The sequence below is a fragment of the Xenopus laevis genome, chromosome 3S (assembly GCF_017654675.1).
Source record: "Xenopus laevis strain J_2021 chromosome 3S, Xenopus_laevis_v10.1, whole genome shotgun sequence".
Taxonomy (NCBI): domain Eukaryota; kingdom Metazoa; phylum Chordata; class Amphibia; order Anura; family Pipidae; genus Xenopus; species Xenopus laevis.
Window position 1 is genome coordinate 56,481,066 of NC_054376.1, and position 23,011 is coordinate 56,504,076.

At 35.1% G+C, this 23,011-nt stretch overlaps 1 protein-coding gene across 3 annotated transcripts in view; it reads left to right on the top strand.

Annotated features, from left to right (window-relative positions):
* Positions 1 to 23,011, top strand: part of fam189a1.S (family with sequence similarity 189 member A1 S homeolog) — a 333,221-nt gene that overhangs the window by 275,152 nt on the left and 35,058 nt on the right. For all 3 annotated transcript variants that reach the window (XM_018255499.2, XM_018255500.2, XM_041588328.1), the window contains exons 6-7: positions 17,298 to 17,458; positions 18,985 to 19,120. In XM_018255499.2, coding sequence (XP_018110988.1) covers positions 17,298 to 17,458; positions 18,985 to 19,120 — 297 coding nt within the window. The remainder of the gene's footprint in view (positions 1 to 17,297; positions 17,459 to 18,984; positions 19,121 to 23,011) is intronic.

A 23,011-nucleotide genomic window follows, 5' to 3' on the forward strand; every position in this document is an offset into this window, starting at 1 on the left:
GCCTTAGGCTGCCTCAGCCCCCAAAATGCCACTGGTTTCATATATCTTGTAATTCTAAACAGAAAAATTACTGGAACATTTTTAGACGTGGCACCTCAGAAGTGTGAAAATGTAGCAGCTTCTAGGTTCCAGTTCAAATTAAGGGGTTATCAAAATCCAAATTTTTCTGATAATTTTATTTTAAAAAGTCAGAGCACCACCATTATTTAAAAACACATGATTAAATCACATCAGGGAGAAAATCGAGCGAAGATCCAAATCGTACAAATTCAAAAACAGTTGGCGTTTCAGGCTGATTCCACAGATGACTTATATACAACCTTGGCAGGTCTGAGATGTAGGATTTTCGGATTCAGACTTTTTCCATCCTTTGGGTATAATAAATCTTGAAAAATTTGAGGGTTTTTTCCAATGGGAAATTCAAATGTCATAGTAAAAAAAAAACTGCGAATTTTTCAAGTTATTTGCATTCGGTGGAGAAGTGTAGTATAGTTACAATGTAGAAATATCCCAGCAGTAAGTTATTTAAAGGTTGAAAATCAATATAAATGTAAAAGGTGAGCCTATTATAGCCTGAATTTATATCTGGTAAGAAATATGCAATATCAAAGGGTCACAAATACAAACAAATCAAGCCGTATCTCGTATTACTCAAGTGTCTTGTCATACTGCATTATTTAAAAAATTATTTTGCAAGCAGTAAATACATTAACAAAGCAATAGTGTTGAATTCACAGTGTTTTTATGCTTGTAAAGTTTGTAGCAGAAGTAAAGAAGAAATAAGAATATCTTATAGCTATAAACATGGTTTCATTCAGTTTTAGTAGAGGCATAGAAGATGTCCTTGTATTGTGAAGGTTAAGCAAAATGCAAAAAAAAGTATGTTAAATACTTGTACAGCCAGATAATCTGCATAATCAAATGTAATTTAATGTAATTCAGGAGAGTAATCATTTTTTCGGTAGTTATTAAGACTTAATTTTGACACATAAATATGAAGAGAAATATAGCTGATCATTGCAAATTCTTGTGTTCAGGTTTCCTAGTGCAAATATTACAAAGTTAACAGGACAAATGAAATATATTGCAATATAACTAAGGGGAAGATTTATGAAAATGTGAAATTAGAGTTTACCACTGAAAAAAACACCCACTTTTTATTTATTTATTTATTCCTATGGGATTTGTAGAATCATATTTATTAAATGGTGAACGCTAACTTTCACCCATTGATAAATGCTGATGTCAAACTTCCACTAGAACGTTGGGACATCTTCCTATTCTTAGGGATACTGAAGTGCTAGGTGAAAAAAGATAAATATCATTATATAACTGTTATTACTTATTGCTTACAGGTGTTTGAAGATCATGAAGCCTTTGCATACTTCCAAGATGTAATATTTGGGAGAATGTTTAAATTATAAGATGACAGTAGTGATGGGCGAATTTACAGCGAAATTCACAAAACAGCGAAAAATTCACAAAACACACTGAAGTCAACGGGCGTCAAAATAATTTGATGCATGGCAATTTTGACAAGAGTGACAATGTTTATTTTATATGTGTGGCTATTTGGTCCAAATGCATTAAAGTCAAAGCCTGTCCGAATAATTTTGGTGAGCGACAAGTTTTATGCGCCTGCCAATTTTGATGCGGCAGAATTTTCACCAGCAAATTGTCGCTGCAGTTTCGCAAATTAATTCACTTGCGGCGAAATGTGGAAATTCGCAGCAAATTTGTATCTGGAGAATTTATTCGCCCATCACTAGCTGACAGTATTGTAAAGGTATTGGAATAAGCAGAGCTTTTTCAGGTAGGTATGAGGTGCAGAAGTTGAACAAGTACATGGGTTAATTGCGATGTCACTGATACTGGATCTCAAGCTAAAGACACTAGAGGTCTTTTATCACATGGACCATATATGTGTCTTCCCTCCTACCCCTACCCATTCCCTAACATGTAGATGGTAAGAACAGGGTTGGCTGCACCTGCACATGTTTTCTGCATCTCTTGTATACTTTTAGTAATGCAATTTTTCTCTACAAATGAACCTGATTTTGACTCCGATGTCTTGATCAACACTTCCACTTTAATAGGAGGAGTGCTTAGTAAAGCCATTTACTGTATAAGGGCAGTACAAAATGAAAATATAACTATTTATTATCATTTTAGGACCAAAATAACCTGCAGATATAGTGGTTAAAGGACACTGCTGATATCTGTGCTGGCATCCCACATTTGTTTACACTAGCTTGGACATTCTTGTGCCAAAGAGAGTATTCTAAAGTCTAAATTTAGATTCTAAATCAGGCCAGGACAATGGCCCTTCAATTTTCAATATTTCCTTGTTTCTGGCACAAAAAACTAATGGTAACAGTTCACAGTGACTTCCCTGCTTTAGTCTTCATTTAGAGCATTTCTTTTACAGCTTAGTAAACAGGTATAAGTTGCACCAGTGGGAGAAACAAGTTTTTGTAACTCACTGATACACATCTTTGTTGTCTGGCATTAAATGTCATTTGTGTTCATTTGTTCAATTGCTTATGGTCAATTTTTTTTAAATCATTGTGATGCAAGGCCCTAGCACAACTTTTTTTTTTTTTTTATTTCATGTCATACATTATTATGTTATAGGGCTTTGGACACCAATAAAAACTTACTAAAGTCACTGATTCGGAGAATGCTTTTACTATATATTCACACTCCTTGCAATGAGGTTGAACTTTTGGAATATGTAAATACATCCCACAGACATCTGCATACAGAACATATGCACAGTACTTTATCACCAAGATAAAAAGCATCTTTAGCAATAATGTCTCTCGCAGAAACTCTCAGTGGTGGAATAAATCAAGGTAATCTATTCTGGGCCTTTGCAAGTTTGTGAAGATGATTATTCCACTTTTCAAAGTCATTTTTTAATAAAGAATCTTTACAATTAACTTTTTAATGAACTAATCAAGGAAAATCATGGTTATTGACAGTTACAAAAAGATTGAAAAGCCATAAATGTTAAGAAATGAAGGGGAAACACTTTGCCAAAATTGTAAGCATTGTTTAATTAGCCAAAATAATTGCATAGATTTTCATGTTGCTGTTCAATTTGTGCACAATATTGATGGCTGGCATTTTATTGGTGCCCTTTAAGGTAACAGTTTTGCTAGATTGTTTATTTAATTTACCACTATAATATTTTATGTATGTATAAATAGCCGGCCAAATTTCATTTCTTGGTCTACCAAAGTGATAAATGGATTAATAAAAAACAAAAGCAAATAATTTTTTTTATTTACATAATTTGTTCTAGGAAATTGTGGTGGTGCTGGCAAACGGAGGGGATCTATATGGTATAAATGATGCGGTTTGGTGGGGGAGATGTGCCCAACTTATATACTGTACATGGTAGGAAATTGTAGGGTTTACATGTCCTTTAAAGGTTTCCTTGTCCTTCTTTAAGTATCAACTTTGAATGTGAGTTGTATAGAACTGAAGGTCACTAAGACTGAAAACATGTTTGATATCACTATATACGAAAGAAGATAATGTAATAAAAGAAATCCATTAAGCTCTAAATTGAGCTCTACTGTGTGTTTTGCCTCTTTTTCCTACACTTTCCAAATCCATCAACCATAAAATAACTTATTCCCCTTATATAGAATCAAATCTGTAGGGACATTGCCTGTTGTTTCTCTTTGATTATTGCAAGTGTCCATCTGATAATTTCATTAGTTTGTCAAAGAATATTATTTCCTTTCCCTTTTGCAACTTCTCTTTATGATTTCCATTAGCTCCTGTGAGAAAAGTGAATCTTCTTCCGACAGAACATTTAAGAGCATTGCAAACTGTATGGGTCAGGCATTCAGCATTCATTGCTCTCAAAGTAGTGACACATTGTTGGTGAATAGTTTTCATAGCATTTTAATTAAAAAGATGGGAAATTGTTAAACTTCGACAATGGGCTGATTTTAGTGCAATAATCTTCATCAAGAACTTCAATCAGGCAAATTAAATATTTGAAGCACATGTGTCATTATAAACTAAAATTTAAAGCAAGAACACGCTGCAGGAATTTAGAAAACATTCTAAGCAGCCCATTGAACTCCTTACTGAGATTGCACAAACAGAACATACCCCTCCCCACAATAATTTAGGGTTTTTTTTCTGGGTTTAACTAGATTTCCCAATTATATCAGTCCCTAAATTTCCCAAAAGTGTACAGGCAGTCCCCGGGTTACGTACGAGAGGGTCTGTAGGTTTGTTCTTAAGTTGAATTTGTATGTAAGTTGAAACATATACATTTACTTATTAAATGTAACAAGACAGATGTTTGTGTTAACATAGTATTTATTTTTACTTTTCTGTGCATATGTATTTTTACTTTCTGTGCTCTGCAGTAGACAACACACACCAGAGGGGATTGTGGCAGGTGGTTTATTAAAGCTAAATGTTAATAAAAGTCAAGCAAACCACAGTACATTACAGGTATAGGACCTCTTATCCAGAATGCTCGGGACCTGGGGTTTTCTGGATAATGGATCTTTCCGTAATTTGGGTCTTCATGCATTATGTCGACTAGAAATTAATTTAAACATTAAATAAACCCAATAGGCTGGTTTTTCTTCGAATAAGGATTAATTATATGTTAGTTGGGATCAAGTACAAGCTACTGTTTTATTGCTACAGAGGAAAAGGAAATCATTTTTAAAAATGTGGATTATTTGGGTAAAATGGAGTCTATGGGAGCCATTCTGTAATTCGGGAGCTTTCTGCATATCAGGTTTCCGGATAAGGGATCCTATACCTGTACTGTAATAGCCTCTGTTTGTAAGTATGAGTTGTATGTAAGTTGGGTGTGTGTAACTCAAGGACTCCCTGTATTTGGTTTGTTTTCGGGAAGAGTAGGCAGAGTAGTAGAGAGGGGAAGAATTGTGCTTCTTTTGTATTCCACAGAGTATCCACTTTGAATTACTCTGATCATCTTCGCATCTGTTGATCATCTATTTATACAGTTGGTTCTTGAAATACAAACGAGCATATGTAGTTTTCAGGTTAAATATGATAGGAGGCTACTTATTCTCACAAGCCATTTATGAGTCTATCTCATTGAATGTGAATAAAACAAATAAACCCTGAAAACAAATAAATGCACAGAACACCCTTTTCTGTTCTTTTAGAAGAGAACTCTTACATGTATTTGTTTTCATCATTACCCAATGTAAGGGTGCGCCAGTTGATACCCTAGTGCAAATTCGCCAGTGGGACGTTCGCCAATTTACTAACGGGTGCTGGCGTAAATTCGCTAGTGTATTGGACCTACTCTAGCACCCTTACGCCAGGTGAAGTTGCGCTATGGCGAAGGGATGTAACTACACTAATTCACTAACTTGCGCATTTTTACTGAACGTTACCTCTTGCGCCAGATTTGCCTTCGCCACCTCAGACCAGGCGAAGTGCAATAGAGTAGATTGGGCTTGCTTCAAAAAAAGTTGACATTTTTTCTAAGTCCCAAAAGACGCTGTCTTTTACTTTTTTAAGGGTGATAGGCTGAAAAAGATCGTACATTTTTTTGGGGGTACCCTCCTTCCCCCCTAAATTTCCTAACATATGGCACCTAAACTATACAGTGGGCACATGTGTAGGGCAAAATAACAACTCTATTTTATTTTATGAAGCTTTCCCGGGCTTGTGTAGTGTAATGTATTTGCTGCTACATATATGTCCATTGTACTTTAACTTGGCGCCATATGCAAATTAGCCATTGCTAGCGTAACTTCGCTTGACGAATTAACGGTAGCACAACTTCACTACCTTTCGCCTCCCTGAGCGCAACTTCGGATTTTAGTGAATTAGCGGCTCCCTGGCGAAGTGTGGTGAAGCCAACTCTGGTGCAACTTCGAAGGTATGTAAATTTGCCCCACTGTATTTTATATACCAATAATTATGCTGGAATGTTTTAGACTCTTTTAGACAGTCTTCCACAGCTTTTTTATATGTTATTTAGTACTAGCTTTTCAAAAAGTTGATAATAGCCATTTTTGTTCTAGTTATAATTTGTTATATTCTGGCAAAAATATATTTTGGTGTACTGGATTTAAGGAACAGTATTTATATCCTTGATTTTCTACTAGGCAATAATTTCACTTGCTATTTTTAATTTAGTTTTTTGTCTTCAAGTGATAATAGATTTTTCCTAGATGTTATATGTTTTAATAAGTCACTTTTTTGACATTACTGTCCATATAAGCCATCTTCACTTTATGTCTAATATGGTTATCTGTCTTCCTCCAAGCTCAGGATGATGGGTGGCAGTTTTAAACAATCACTGTGTCCCAGACCTTAAGTCATCGCATATAAGTAATGAGGTTGCCATGGCAACTGCATTCAATAGGCTGCAGTACAGAACTCAAGAAATTACATAATACATATATTTTGATCTACTGTAGAACCGGAACTTATCATAACATATGCTTACCTTGCATAACATACTGTATTGCAGTATGCAGTATCTCCATATAATCATTTTGAAACATCACCAAACCTTGTCCTAGGAGTTCTCTGTAATGTTGTAAATTGTGTTTTAGAATAAAAAGAAAATGTCTGTACCACTCTCTCTCTCTCTGTCTGTCTCTAGTGAGAGTGCTGTTAGCATTTTTTTTCTTACAAAACAAAATGCATAGTGACATTTTAATACAGCAATCTGGAGATCTTTTCTGTGTTCTTTCAAATATTTTTTCCCAGCAAAACAAAATACATGGCAAAATTATCGCAGATTCACGAATACTTGCCACTTGCGGAAAAAAAAAAACACTCATTTACTAGCACCAATACCTTAACGTTAAACGTTAAGCTTGTTTAATGACAGAGACCAAACAAAAAGGAAAGTGGGGACATACATACTATCATATTAATTAAAACCAATAAAAGTCACTGAACTGTGGCAATAACAGACTAATAAAATGATGATTGACCATTGACATAGAATTTTAAGATTTTTCTAATACAGGTATGGGACCTGTTATCCAGAATTCTGGGGACCTGTGGTTTTCTAGAATGTTCATTGTATATCTCTCGTTTGGAGTTGGAGTAATAACTGACCTCTAGGACAAATCTGACCTGTTTAGCTTCGCTGACAATTCCCAAAAAGGGCTAAAAATTTGCCAATGCATTGACGTCTATATATTAGACTCTATGGGCATATTTTCCACAATGAAATGTGAAGAAATATTTCACTCATTCCTACTGACCTCAGTGTAAGATGCAATGGGAGACTGACAAAATCTCTTACCTCTGAGTGTATTGGCCAGTGGTAGCCCCTCCTTACATGTGAAGTGTTGTTATGTAGCAGCATGTGCCATGTCGTCGGGCCATGCATGATATGAAGTTAGTCCATGTTTTGATGAAATTTTATCACTTTTCAATGCCCTTTTGTCCAACCTTTTATATCCCTTTCCCTGAATATTACACTGGACCATTCACAGTAACTTCACAAGCATTCACCTCTCTGGATAGTTACATTGCACCATTGTGTTTGGATTGTTGGAAGAGTTTATATACCGATGACTTCCCGTACCAGGTAGTTGAACTGAAGAAGCTGCTTGGACGAGTAGTGAAATGTCTTCAATGATTATTCAGCAAGTCCAGTTGTTATAGATTTACCATGATCTGGATGAATGAAAACCTTTACAGCCATATGTAATTAGGATGCAAAATAGGCGCTGGCAATTTAAGAACACAGAGGCCCAATAAATAGTGACTGTCTATGGCATCTTACAGCAGTCCATCTAGCATTTGCTAGAATCTACAGATTGCCAGTCCAGGCCTGCTGTCACAGGGAACCTAGTGACTTTAGAGATAAGAGCTGATAAGCGAAGTGCAGGCAAGGCGGATGCAAAGCTAAAGGCAAAGGAAAAAAAGAGAAAAATGCACAAGAACTATGGGGAAGTATACTATTCAAGGAATGGAATATCTGTACATTCTGACAATGCATGGGGGCAAAGGCAAATTGAGACTGGCACACTGAGAGGTAGGAGAGCATGCTGGTTTTACAGTGCACCTTACAAACAGCCATACAAGTTATTCAACCCACAAGTATCTTTGTGTATGTACAAGTACCAGTGTACTGTATATTGTGTTATGGATATTATATATTTTTAAAACATAATTTGTTGAAATATTGCAATCTTTACCTTTTTATTCTCAAAGGCACATTTAACAGGAAAATGATTGCATGGACATAATGTGCAATTTTTAACAATTTGCTTCAATAGTGCTCAAGCTTCAGTATTTCAATTAGCTGATTAAAATAATGTAAATCATTATAACGAGCTGACTTCCCAGAAATGCTTCACTTCCCGCAAACATTATTGCCCTTCTCCATGTACTTCACAGACATAACTTGAGCTTCTGCCTTCCCTAAATAGCAGTGTCTGCTTTGTTTTACTAAAGCTTCTTTAACTGGGAAGGGGATTATGGAAGGTGAGATGTATTTAGCATTAAAAATCATTTGCTAATTTAAAAAAAAAGAAAGATACTGTTATCTACACAATATTCACAATGTTAGTCGAATATTTAGAAATCATTTGCTAATTTAAAAAAAATGAGATACTGTTATGTACACAATATTCACAATGTTAGTCAAATATTTAAGAATTTGTTTGTTTTACATTAGCCATAGTAATGGAATTGTTATACTGAGGGAAGTTATTAATAGACAGCTATAGTAGTAGACTTTATACAAAACACTCATACAAACAATGATGCATCCATCAGTTTAAATTCATTTTGGGAGATTTGAGTGCTTACATTTTTAGCTGTAAAAATGTAAAATCTGAAAATTTGCTAATAAATTGCTATTTTTTCTGAGTTCAATATTTTTGTGAAAATATGCAGTATTGAGGTAAACATTGGAGGAGTCAGACAATTCACACACTAGTAAATACGCCCTAAAAAATTACAGAATTAACTGTCTAATAAAACTAACTTTAACTGTCGTAAAATAAAGATGTATATAATTGATGTAAAAAGCTACAGAAGTCCTTTAATAAAGGACTTTGTTAGTTATTCCCCTTTCAACTTTAAGGTATATTTTTCTTTTTTTACCTTCTTGAAACCATAAAAATAGTTCGATTTTTATATTATACAGAGGGAGATATTACTTGCAGGTGAACTTAAAATTTGGCAGAGAAGGAAATCTGTAAAGCCTTTACTTTCATGAAAATATTGCATTTATATTGCTTTGTGGCTTCATCCAAATTTTGCGATATGGACCACTAGCTTATATAACTCAATTCACATGAGCATTGTGTTGAAGATTCACAGATAGATGATACTGTTCTCTACAATAGTAAAGTAGTGAAACTTCATTTTATCAAAGGAAGGTCAAACTATGAGAGAGGCAAAAATACAAAATGCAGAATATCATCTTGAGAAAAGTCATAAAAAGTGTTGAAAAAAGGTTTTGAAATATCCTATTCCATCAAAACAGAATCACAAAATATAAGACATAATGCCTTTGCTTAGTAGAAAACTACAAATTATTCAGCTACTGTCATATCAAGATATACACCACTCTAGTTTTACTTTTTTGTCATCTATGCCATAATGTATTATTGACTATACTCAGTTTAAGAAAATAACAAAGCTTATAGTATTTTTGTTTATCATACGCTCATAGAAAAACAAAATACTTGTGCCTTGAAACTTTCACTGTTGCAGCAAATTTTCTTTAATTAACTGTCCCTCAAACTCTTGAAAACTAACCTCAACCTACTTCAATCTTGGAGCACTAGCTTCTTTTATCCTGTCTAAGCCAGTATCTAGCAAGAGCTGGGTGTTTCAGTTGGTCTTTTATCTCTGTTCTGAACATCTATTAATCTGTTGTAAGATGCAGTGTCCAAATCCTTGCCACAAAGTGCCACTTTACAGCCAAACTGTCCATGCTAAATAGATGATATACACCCCACCACCATCCTAGATGAAAATATTTTTTGAGGATGACCCTCAAGAAAAGTGAATTTTACAATGGTGTCTTGAAAGTCATTTGTTAAAGCTAGTCTAGACCAATACTGAAATGTATGTATAAATCACGCATAGCCTCCTCATTTTTATGTTGGATGCAAAAAAAAAAAGTGGGGTCTACTCGATAGGTAGTTACATCACTGGTTGGGATCAAGTACAAGATACCCTTTTATTTTTACAGAGGAAAAGGAAATATTTTTCAAAATGTGAATTTTTAAAATTGAGTCTATATGAGATGGATCTTTCTGTATAACAGGTTCTTATTTGAAAAGCAATAATTTACTACTCAAATAGTCGACAAATGGTCAACCCTCCTTGTATCCATGGGGCCTAAAAAACCTTAAAGGAGTGACTTAATCTGGTATGTATGGTTTAATCTACTACCCCCAAAACACAACTCAATGATTTAAGAATCTTAAACATATTACTGGTGACCTAAAATTAGTAATAATGAACACAACTCTGAAACCCCTATGTTTCCAGTTTTCTAATATAAAATTCTTAGACCTAAATTAGCTGTTTCTGTAGCCACCCAATGTGAAAAGAATTAGCTGTTAACTTTACATTTGGATTTTTTTAAAGATTATTTAAGACATTAGAAATAGGAAAGAAGTAACTAAGAGTAATTAAATAATTAAAAGTAAACACCTTTTTAAAAAATCTAGTTAGAGGATTAATCTACCTGCATGAAAAAGGATGTAACTTCATTAAGTCTCATATAGTAACTAGCAAATCCTTGATGACGTTGATGAGCCCTCTAGTTCATGAAGCATCAGCCAGTAATCTTTAACTTTTAACTTATTTTTCTTTTTTTATGTCAATTCATACCCTATCTGAAAATAACTTTGAAAAACATTTTGTATTATCAGCCACCAATTCCCTGATTTGCAATGCTACGTTGAACTGCAATACATGATACCTTAAATCAGAGATCCCCAACCTTTTTGACCCGTGAGCAACATTCAGAAGTAAAAGGAGTTGGAGAGCAACACAAGCATGAAAAATGTTCTTGGGGTGCCAAATAGATGCTGTGATCGGCCATTTGGTAGCCCCTATGTGGATTGTCAACCTACATTGAGACTCTGTTTGGCAGTGCATCTGGTTTTATACAACCAAAACTTGCCTCCAAGCCTGGAATTCAAAAATAAGCTCCTGCTTTGAGGCCACTTCGAGCAACATCTAAGGCATTGGGGAGCAACATGTTTCTCACGAGCTACTGGTTGGGGATCCCTGCCTTAAATAACACTTCGCACAGCAAACTCTATGCAGTGATGTGAACAGTAATCTTAATAACTTCAAAAATCGGTCCTTTTCGTCTGTTTTGACAAAGCATCTTTTACAGCCTTTAGTTATTTGCTTAAAGGAGAAAAATCCCTCCCCCTAGCCTGTGTTGCCCCTCCTCCACCCTGGCCTACCTGTCCCCCCGGGCAAATGCCCCTAACTTGTTACTCACCTCTCAGCCCAGGTCCTGTCCACGGAGCTCACAGGCGCCATCTTCTCCCAAGCGGTCTTCTTCCTGCTTTAACCGGAGTTTTTGGCGCATGCGCAGTAGGAGCATTTACCGGTACGGATCTACTGGGCATGCGCCGAATGTCACGAAGTGAAATCGGAAAACTTTGTGACATTCGGCGCATGCACAGTAGATCCGTACCCGGTAAATGCTCCTACTGCGCATGCTCCAAAAACGCCGGTCAAAGCAGGAAGAAGACCGCTTGGGAGAAGAATGACGCCTTTGAGCTCCTTGGACAGGACCTGCGCAGAGAGGTGAGTAACAAGTTAGGGGCATTTGCCCGGCGAGACAGGTAGGCCAGGGGGGAGGAGGGGGGGGCAACACAGGGGAGGGTTTTTGCACCCAGGGAATTTCCTTCTCCTTTAACAGAAAAACAGCTGTTTAAAAGTTTTTCACCTGCTATTCTGAAGAAAAGGGAAACTCCTGCTATGACCCTAGCTTAGGATAGATTTTCTTGCTATAAGCAGAACACAAAGCTTACATCCTCATGTTCAAGCAGCCAAAAGTACAGATCAACAATATAATTATTGAGCCAAAAACTTGTGCTACTTAGCTTGTAACACTACAAGAGTTAATAAAGAATATTTCAGCTAACTAATATAAGGTTCCATTACTGCTCTTTGAAGTCTCCACCAACCTGGATAGCCTCTGTTGCCAAAGTGCAAAACCTCTAAAACAACTGCAATTGTTTTACCCAGACTTTACTGACTTCAATTATTTCAATATATTTTGAAGATAAATAGTTAACAGACAAATTAACACTTGAATTATCACAACTGAATACCCAACAATTTCAAATTTAAAATAAAATCCCAAAACATTTACAAAAACAATTGTAAATACAAAACATCTATAAACTTTCCCTGGCGTACCATCAGACACCTGAACAAAAATGAATTCCTTACTTTCAAATACAAATTTGCTTCTTGTAACACTTTTTTGGTGACAGAACAGAGACTTACCAATTGTCAGTATGGGCAAATGACTAGAGAAAATTCTACCAATTGTGAATGCCAGCAACTTCTTTAGAGTCTTTTTTCAGAGTTCTTGGACAGAAATGAGAAAGTTTGTCAGAATCAGCAGCTACTCAAAGAAAATCTGAATTACAGGAAGAACTGTGTTTTGTTATCAAAGAGGACAGTGTAATTACAAACATACCCAAATCCATACAACAAAACAAACTACATGTACAAACCAACAGGACATATAGACAAGTGATTTTATTGACAAATTCATGTCAGAATGATACTTTAAAGTAGTAGAGTGTTGTACCATGTTAGTCATAGATCAAAACCAGAAAAGTATCACCTACTGTATAGGTTATGAGTGGGTAAAGTAAGAACAAGATGGAGTATGTTCCAAGTAATAATCATAAAACTTACCCTGAGATGAAAACTTAAAGAACAAAAGCCAATAGTTATCTGATACTATTCTGTATGGTAATTTGTTAGCACAATTAGACATTAGAGAATTTGGTAAACTAGCATATGAAACTGAACTGTTTTCTCTTTTGTGTTATAATGAAAGTGCCTATTATATTTTGCCACACATTATTTACTGCAAAACATTGTGTGCTGCTAAATAAATATAGTTTATTGCCCTGCCCTGTTTTTGTGGCCCAGGTTCCTTTGTCCTAAGTACATATCTTGCAGTGAACCCAGATACTGTGGGAACTGGGTGTACCAACAAGATATTCAAGGGAGGTTGTTACTTGCTATGGCCAATGGCACACATGGCTATTTTGGAAGAGCACTACATTATTACAGGTGAATGATAGAGAATTGTACATTCATATATAGCTTACCTCCTGAATAGTGATGGGCGAATTTGCGCCGTTTTGCTTCGCCGAAAAATTCATGAATTTTGCGAAACGGCGAAAAATTCGCAAAATCTCGTTTTTGACGCCAGTGCCCGTTTTTTCGACGCCGGCGCCCGTTTTTTTGGGAAAAATTTTTTTGACGCCGGCGAATTTTTGCCGCAAATTTTTGTCCGAATTTTTGCTGGCGTTTCGCGAATTTATTCGCTGGCGGCGAATCGCGCAAATTCGCCGCAAATTCGCGCCTGCCGAATAAATTCGCCCATCACTACTCCTGAAACTCGTAATCTTTTATAAACCCAAATGCATCACACCACTGTAGATTGCCCAACTTAGGGGCAGGTTCACTAAAGGGTGAAGTGGCACTAGAGCCATTTCGCCAGTAATCCTATCCACAGGGACATTGCCAATTTACTAACATGTGTAGGCGACAATTCACTAGTGAACGGGACTTTCACTAGCGTTCGTTCGTTTTCTCTGAAAATTCACCAAGATGCAAATTTTACTGAATGTTACATCTTTTGTCAGAATTTCCTTTGCCACCTCAAACCGGGGAAATTTCTAAAATAAAGCTACATCTTGCTCAATCTTATGTCAGTTACATCATATCCTGTCTGCCGGAAATGCATTAAAGTTGTAAAAATGCTGGTGACTTGTCCTTTTTTTAAACAGGATTGCCTGCAAAAGTCAAAACATTTGTTTTAGTGTGGGCTCATGTGTAGGGTATTAGAGGATCTCTTTTGTCTTTATTCAGGTTCCTTGGACATTTGTAATAAAAAGTGGTCACTTCATGCATTTGCACCAACATCTTTAATAAAGATGTCCATACTACTTTAATGTACTCGCCCTATTCAAACCTAATCGTGAGTGGATTAATGAAGTTTCGCTAGGCAGAATCGATCGATTCGAGCATTTGCACTGCCGCAGTAACGCTAGCGAGAAGTTGCCAGCATTCAGCACCCAGAACGCAACTTCGCATTTTAGTGAATTAACAAAGTGGTAACTAATTTTCGCCTGGTGAAGTGGCGCGAAGTGTAACAAAGCGGCCACTGTGAAAATTAGCCTTTGAGTGAATTTGCCCCTTAGACGCTTTCTGCAGTGTTTTTAATAGCCTTAGGGGCAGATTTATCAAAATCAAAGTGAAAATTCGAATTTACATTTTTTTAATTTCAATCTAATTTTGTGTACTTCGACTTGAGAATAGTCCAAAGCCAATTTGAATTTGAAAAAAAAAATTGAAATTTCAAAATTTATCATCTACTGTCTTAACTTTGACCATTAAACCACCAATTACTTTATCAACCTGTTTAAAACCAGAACCCTCAATTTGAAGAAGGTAAAAACCCTCCTTCTAGAGCTTTTTATCAGTAAGGCCTAACCCTTGTTTGAGTATTTATTTAAAATGTAGCTTTTTGGAAGGTTTACTAAGCTCAATATTTATAAGAATCAACTCTTAATACCAGGTTGTGACAAGGCGTTATTGTTGATCTTACAAAATTACTTAAATATTTTGTGTCCATGAGAGTATTTTCATTAAATACCTAGCATTTTTTTCCTTCTAGCCCTGGCTAATATATACTGTAAGCTTCTGTGGGACACCCCCAGACTTACCCAATCTTTCATACTCATCTGAAACATTTATGTTCTGCCAGGTTCTGGGAATGTTTCATCATAGTTCATCTATTTTTTTTTTTATTTTTTTTTTTAGATTCCTCACAATGAAACATACCATACCTCTGAAATTCTTATAAACCTCTAGAATAATAGACCTCTCTGAAACAGTTCACCTAATTGGCAAAATGCGTATTGCTTGCAACCAATTATTGAACAACCTAGGGATATGCCTCCTTTTATCTTCCTTGTGTTTATCAGTCTGCTTATCATTATTCTTAGCCAGAAGTTCTTTTGACATTTGCAGTAAGGAAAATAAATCACGCCAAATTTTTCCCTTAACACTGGTTGATAAATTAAAGCCCAAGGGGGAAACAACACAACTCCCTACTGTTCCTAGAGACACATTTCTGCAGCATTAAATATCTCATTAGGCAATTCTTCACCCACCTGCCCTTAATTTCCCTTTATCCAAACATCTCTTACATCTTATATATTTTGATCAATCTTGTGACCTTTAACCTCAGTGGTCTCATCACTTAATGTAGTCTCTGACAGTAACAGAGCGCTTGAATCTGAAAAATTCACTCATCCACCCATTCATGCCTAGGCCATAATTTGTGGTTATATCATGTTTTATAGCAAACTGGCATCTAAAAACAGAACTTTGGTTAACCATTTAAACTTAGCAAGGCTCTAATTAAAGGTTTACATTATCAGGAGCTCATATCATTTATTAAAAGTTGAACAATAAACATTTTCTCTGTTGTGTTGTAAATTGAAGTAGTATTCTATATCTGTTTTGTTACTGTAATTGTTCATTGGGTGGCATATACTGTAGGTGACAGTAATGCAAGCGGACAGCAGAGCAAACACGAAAGCAGTTATTCAAGCACAATACAAAACTCTGCCTTCAGCAAACGGCATTAGATCACTTGCTTCTAAAGGGAAGAGCTAAAGACCTAGCCTGCAAATGATCCAACAAAAGTGACATGACAGCAGAACCTTGCCTGGGGGAGAATAAGAAAAGCTGTCCTCTTCGTTTGGCTTTAGCTATGAATTTTTTTCCACTGCAGAACACAATGAAGGGGTCACTAGTCCACATTTCATTTGCTCTCCTGAACAGTTCCTTCTATGATATGTACCAGTTTAACATGCTAACAGGCTCATTAGACTTCTGTTTCCTTTTGAAATCGTATTTTCTGTTGCTACTGCATTTACTCTTACATTGCAAGGCTCCATGCGGAAATAAATAGATGCATTGAAGCATGTTATTCTGACTGGTGGAGCATAGTTAATGAAGTAACATTGATGCCGGCTAATTAAACTGAACTAACTTACAAACATTAACAATTATGTTGATAGGATTAGCTATGTCTTCAAAAGACTAAATTTTATGAAACTGTCAGTTGTAAAGAGTCAGCGCTATACACTATAGCACCACACTGAGTCTGACCTTTAGTAGCTTTTTGAACATTCTGTATTTCTGTCAAACCTCCGCCCCCATACACACACACTCACATTTCTAATATAAAAATCTTACAGATAAAATGGTCCCCAGGTTGGAGAAAAGTCTAATTGCATATAAACACCCTATCTAGTTTAAAAACTTTTTCTGGCATCCTATTCTTTGTTTTATAGCTACTAAATGACCCAAAGGACAAGTAATGACAAGATTTCATTACCATCCAAGTGCTCCTAAAAAATATTTTTGAATCTACATTTTATACTTTATCGTAGTGCTATTCCTCCTATGTTTAAATATATTCCTCTTCTGTACATAATAACCCACCCATTTACATAGACTCATTTCATTAGTTTGTTAACTGAATAAAAGCTTCATGGCCCCAACTATAGCCCTTTATTCAATATTTTGGTATAAGAAGTCTTGAGTAGGAGCTTGGACATGTGTATTCCTATAGCAAGGCCAATAATTAATGTTACTATACAAGGCTGATTACTTTAGTTCACATTATATAGACATGCAGAAAGCATTGCAATTAGCATCAGAATGTAATAATAAGCTCTGTAGCATCAACTTATGTGACAGGCAACATAATTTTTGGCTTGATGATTTGTGATGACCCATTAGCTGCTTAGAGCCCACTGAGCATGTGCAGTGTCACTAACAAGAGTGACAAACAAGCTGTCACCACTAACACACTCAAAGATGGTGCTCTCAAGTGTCAACATGGAAGACCTGAATCTTTAATGTTATTGAGATGCTAAACCTTTAGGCTGGTGCGGTGTGTTCTATCCAAACTATCCAGATTTGTTTTTAATGTTTAATCCTTCTTTAGAAGTTTCCTACTTACAGTATAATTGCAATTGTTTGTTTTCCAGTTTTTGCCACAAAGAGGGCACTCTACAAATATGGACTGCATGGTGCCCCATGGAACTATTCTCCACCAAACTCTGGATTTTGATGAGTTCATTCCACCAATTCCACCTCCGCCATATTACCCTCCTGAGTACACCTGTACACCAGTTTTGGAGGTACAAAGGTAAGTAAGCCATTTGATGATTTTCATTAAAATTGGATTAAAATAACTTTAGAGTTCTTTATCTGTTACCTAGAGAAATATATTACCTATTTATTTTCAGAATACTGTAGCTTTGTGTGTATTAAATATATATATAGTTTTACACTTCTTAATCGAATGAATTCTACTATAGTTTCAGCTCTATTTAGATTTGTAAAATGGGATAACCAAAAGTGCTTTCATCTTCGCAAATATAATTTCAGAATTAATTTTGTAAGGTAACAGTTGGAAACAATTACTGCATGAATCAATGTATAAAAAACAACAAACTTGCAAATATTAATGCACAGTTACATTTTATTTCTGTAAAATGTGAACAAAGTAATTGTGGCATCTGCAAAAGTTTGGAAGCCCTACCAATTCTACAGGAACTATTTTTGACCCTTATTACCTCATTAGACTTTAATAGCCATTAGGAGCTGTTACCTGTTGCCAGTTGCAGAGTAGAGATGGGTGAATTTGTCCCATTTGACTTCGCCTAGAAATTTGTGAATTTCCAGTGAAATGGTACAAAAAAATTGCAAAACGCGAATTTTGATGTCTGCATTAATTCTGCTGCTCGCGTCAATTTTGATGCCACTGTTAAAGTCAATGGGCGTCCAAATAATGTTGGCTCGGTACGGTTTGGATATAAGCAACTTTTCTGATGAGCATCCAAAGTTTTATTTGGAAATTATTTTGGAAGTTTTGCGAATTCGCACCTGCGATTTTTATTTTCACATATCACTATTGCAGAGTTTAATAAAATCTCTGACACCCCGATTTTTTAAGCTATCATTTATCATTTATATGGAGGAATGTAATAAAAGTCGCAAAGAGCAAAACAATTAGCACAAATTAGAATAAAAAGTCTTGTTTCTCAATGTAATAATCTTCCTTAAACTGTTATTACATTGCAAATTTTAATTGCGCATTGCAAATTTTAATAGCGCATTGCCCACTTTTAAGAAGTGCTTGAAGGTGTCGTAATCTTTTGGAGCAAAGGTAACAACCTTTTCAATAAGAAGTTTTATTACATTCACTGTGCACTGGCGCTAACTATAAAATTCGCAAACCTTCTTCCACTGTCGGAAGTGGTCGCTAAACAATTTCCAGGTTCGTAAATCTATATTAAATTCACACAAAGGAGAATAAGCTATAAAAAGATTCCAGAACACTCCCAGCTTGCCTGGAATGGAAATGTGGAAGTGAAGGCAAGATCTAAAAGACCAAGAAAGGCAAACCCTCATATCACTGCAAAAAATAATAAAACATAAAAAATAATAAATAATAGAATATGTGATTTGGTAAAGGGTGCTCATAATTTTGCTTTCAACTGCATAGAGCACTGTTTGTTTCATGGCAAGACTGTGAAAAAATATTCCATTGCAATGCTTTAGATATTCCAGCCTGAAGAAAACATTGGTCTGATTTATTGTATTCTCAAATGTGCTCATTATATTAAGTAGATTTACTGCATGTAACAGGATACATTTTTGTCTCCTCAGAGGACTTCATCTGGATTTCCCCCATTCTCCCTTCAGTGCATTATATGATGTTTCCATAAACAGTCCTGGCATTCTATATCCATCTGAGCTCCCGCCTCCATATGAAGCTGTCATTGGGCAAACCCCTGCTAGCCAGGTAGGAAGTTAAAATTACTATACCCCCAACACATGTTTTTTTGTATATTTCACATTCCAAGGTAAAGGTAAGGCTAAATATACAAGTTGAGTTGCAAAGAGTGTTAAATCAAAGGAAACCCTGAAACAAGAAGATAGTTACTGTATATATTCCTAACAATGCAGTAGGCAAATGAATAGGGAACATTCTACAAAAGGGATAGCAGAACAAAACGGTAAAGAATAACTTTGAACTTCAACTGCCAATGAAAATAACATTGAATGGGATTACAGGTCTCATATCTGATTATTTATATCTTGTTTTGTATATTCAATTAAAGAAAACTGAACTACTGTACCTGTAGTAATCAGAAGAAAATTGAACTGATAATAGGGTAAACACACAAACTTTAAGATCTACACTACGAAATATCAGCTTTCAGGTAGCTCTACATAGTAGGGTTCTCGCTTTTTTTTAGTTTTTAATGCTTTCATTTTTATAAAATAACATACCTTTATTGGTGCTGATAAAAAGCAAAGTTTGTATTCAAGGATAATAATAGTTAAAAGCAACCATACTTTTACATCTGGATTTATACTGACATTTTTAAAGAAGACTTTTGTAAAAGTTATTTAGATGTGATCAATTTCTCAGCTTCAAAGCATTTATTTTCTTAAAAACTCAATTATTTAAACTGCCCTCATTACACATGGAAGCCAAATACTTGGCAACAGGGGAAGATAAATTCAAAACTAATACTTAATATGTTTGCTGGAGAGTTGTGCATCTCAACTCATACAGCCATAATTGTTGTTTGATACAAGTTGGTGAGATTTCCATTTGTTTTACCGTTATACTAATTGCATTTTTAAATGGATATAATATAAATGATTACTTCACCTTACTTCAAGCTTGCATTATTTATACTCATAGGGATCCAGTTTGCCTACAATATACATTGTTCATCCAGACAGAATTTCCATTGTATATTGTGTAATGCTTAGAAAGTACATTTTGAGCTGCAAGCAAGATTTTAATTTGTATGACTAGTTTGCTTCAATGAATCTTGCTACTGGGAGTGAGAAAACTTTTTTGCAAAAACATTCACAGTTTAGCCAATGGCCAGACCATATGGTATGTTTCGCAAAACAAAAACAAAAAATTGCTTGTTGCACTAGAAAAATAACTTAACTCAGGTCAGAATATAAAAAGATACTTCTGTGCATAATAGCATTACCTGTACACAATGTGTGTTGAGCATTGGTTTCAATCTGAAAACTAAATCCTCCCCCGCCAGCAAGGGCTTTTAAGAGAGAGAGATTGCTAAAACCAACGCCCATATTTAAAAGTATAGGACCACCATTAGTATAAAGGGGTGGGTATGGGGTGCTATTAAAAACCACCCCTTGTATTCCACATCAACCAATGGGATTGGGACATCAACCAATAGGATGGGAGGTCTCCCGAGCCCATCTCCTGTCTATCTTAGTAGCTGCCCAGGAACCATGTTTGGAAGAGTCAAGGGTGCCTTTTTTTTGTTTAATGAACATTTAAAGAACAGCATAGTGGGAAGGAAGAGGTTATTTGAGGAATCTAGGATCTATTTGCATATAAAAGTATAAAATGACATTATATAAACCCTATGGTAACTTTTTTTGTGAGAGTGAATAATACACTTTGTGGTATGTGATTATTTATGACAAGAGGAAGCAGCTTTCTAGTAGTAAAATACAAATATGCGTGTATGTATGTTATATAGATTAGATAAGGCAGTTTATGCAAAAAAAAAAAACAGCACCAAAAAAGGAATATTTTAAATGAATTGTGTGTCTGTATATATATATAATTGAAAGGAAAGACTCCTTTTTGGAAAATATTTCTCTTTAATTACTTATACAACTTATTGCCTTCATATATCATTGTAGCACTATTTTTATAAAGGCAAAGGCATAAACTCTATGGGGAAATGTAATGAGAACAAATTTGTGCACAAATAAGAATTGACATGTCAAAATGTAATATTCTTTGTAAGGCTTTTATTGCATTGCTAACCCAAAGTAATTGTTTAGTGTAAAAATAAAAACTGGTTAAATAGTTAGGTTGTGCAATAATAAAACATGTTTCTAATATAGTTAGCCAAAAATGTAATGTATAAAGGCTGGAGTGACTGGATGTCTAACATAATAGCCAGAACACTACTTCCTGCTTTGCAGCTCTCTTGGTTTCCACTGATGAGTTATCAGGAAGTAACCAATCAGTGACTTGAGTTGAGGGGGGTGGCATATGGGTCACAACAGTTTACATTTGATTCTGAGCTGCTTGCTGAGGATCAATTGCAAAAAAAATGCAAACTCACTAAACAGTTATGTCCCATGTGGGCCCACTTAAAGTCTCTGACTAATTCAGAGTTAGAGAGCTGAAAAGCAGGAAGTAGTGTTCTGGCAATTATGTTAGACATCCAGTCACTCCAGCCTTTATACATTACATTTTTGGCCAACTAACTATATTAGAAACATTTTTTATTTTGCACAGCCTATCTATTTACCCAGTTTACACTGAACTGTTCCTTTAACTATTAACACTTGCTTGAAGGTGGCATAACATTTTTGAGCTTTTCCATTAAAGAAGTTTTATTACATACACTACACATTTTCGCAAACTATAACATTCGATATCGCTATCCTACTGTTGCATGAGGGGCAGAGGGTTCACAAAGACAAAATTGTTTGCAATTGCAAATATTTATTCTCATTGTGAACAATTTTTCCATTAGTGACCTACATTTCATTCCCCCATAAAGTAGAAGGTGTCGTTGCCAGCTTGTCAGTGAACCATGCAGTATAAAGACAACACTGACTAATAGATTAATTTTGCATATAATTAAATGTCTCTTAAACAGGAATGTGATTACAGATTACATGATTACAACAAAAGTTATGCAATGGGGATTTCTAGCTCTAGAATTGCATTATGGTGATTGACAGCAAGTTCCAAACGCATTACATGGTGGAGCAGCCCTCAAGGACATAATAACTAATGCAATCTGCAGGTTTAATAATAGAGTGTGCCAGCATCTCCTCTTGGGATTCAACTCACAACTACTGCATTTGGTCTTTGTAAGCGTCTAAAAATTTAGCCAAAAGTGTACACTATAATGATGCTGAGCCATGGAACCATATATCCAATGTATTTTTAGCCCTCTTTTCTTTTTTTTAAATATCCAAAAAGCATGTTGAAATGCAGATAAATAATATCATTTCAAGGATACCAATAATGTTTTCTGTGTAGGTACACACGATAGGCATTTGACTAAAGAATATTCAATGTTGTAAAATGCAACTATTTTCATTCTTCCATTATATATATATATATATATATATATATATATATATATATATATATATATATATATATATATATATATATATATATATATATATATATATATATATATATATATATATATATATATATATATATATATATAAAACAGGGCTTAAATCCATAAGCATTTTTACCTTTGGACAGAGCATATTTGTACTTAAAAATGACTGCATCTATTAAAGGGGAACTATTGCAAAAATAAACATTTTATATAAACTTCGACATACTGAAATAATAAACTTTGTAAATACAGCCAATTAAATATCCTCCATAATTTCTGATACAGGTATCGGACATGTTATCCAGATTGCTTGGAATCTGTTTTTTTCTGGATAAGGGATCTTTCCATAATTTGGCTCTTCTACTAGAAAATCAAGTAAACATTCAATAAAAACAACAGGCTGGTTTTGATTTCAATAAGGATAAATTATATCTTAGTTTGTATCAAGTACAATTATGGAGTCTATGGGAAATGGCCATTCCATAATTCAGAGCTTTCTGGATAATGGATCCCATACCTGTATTATT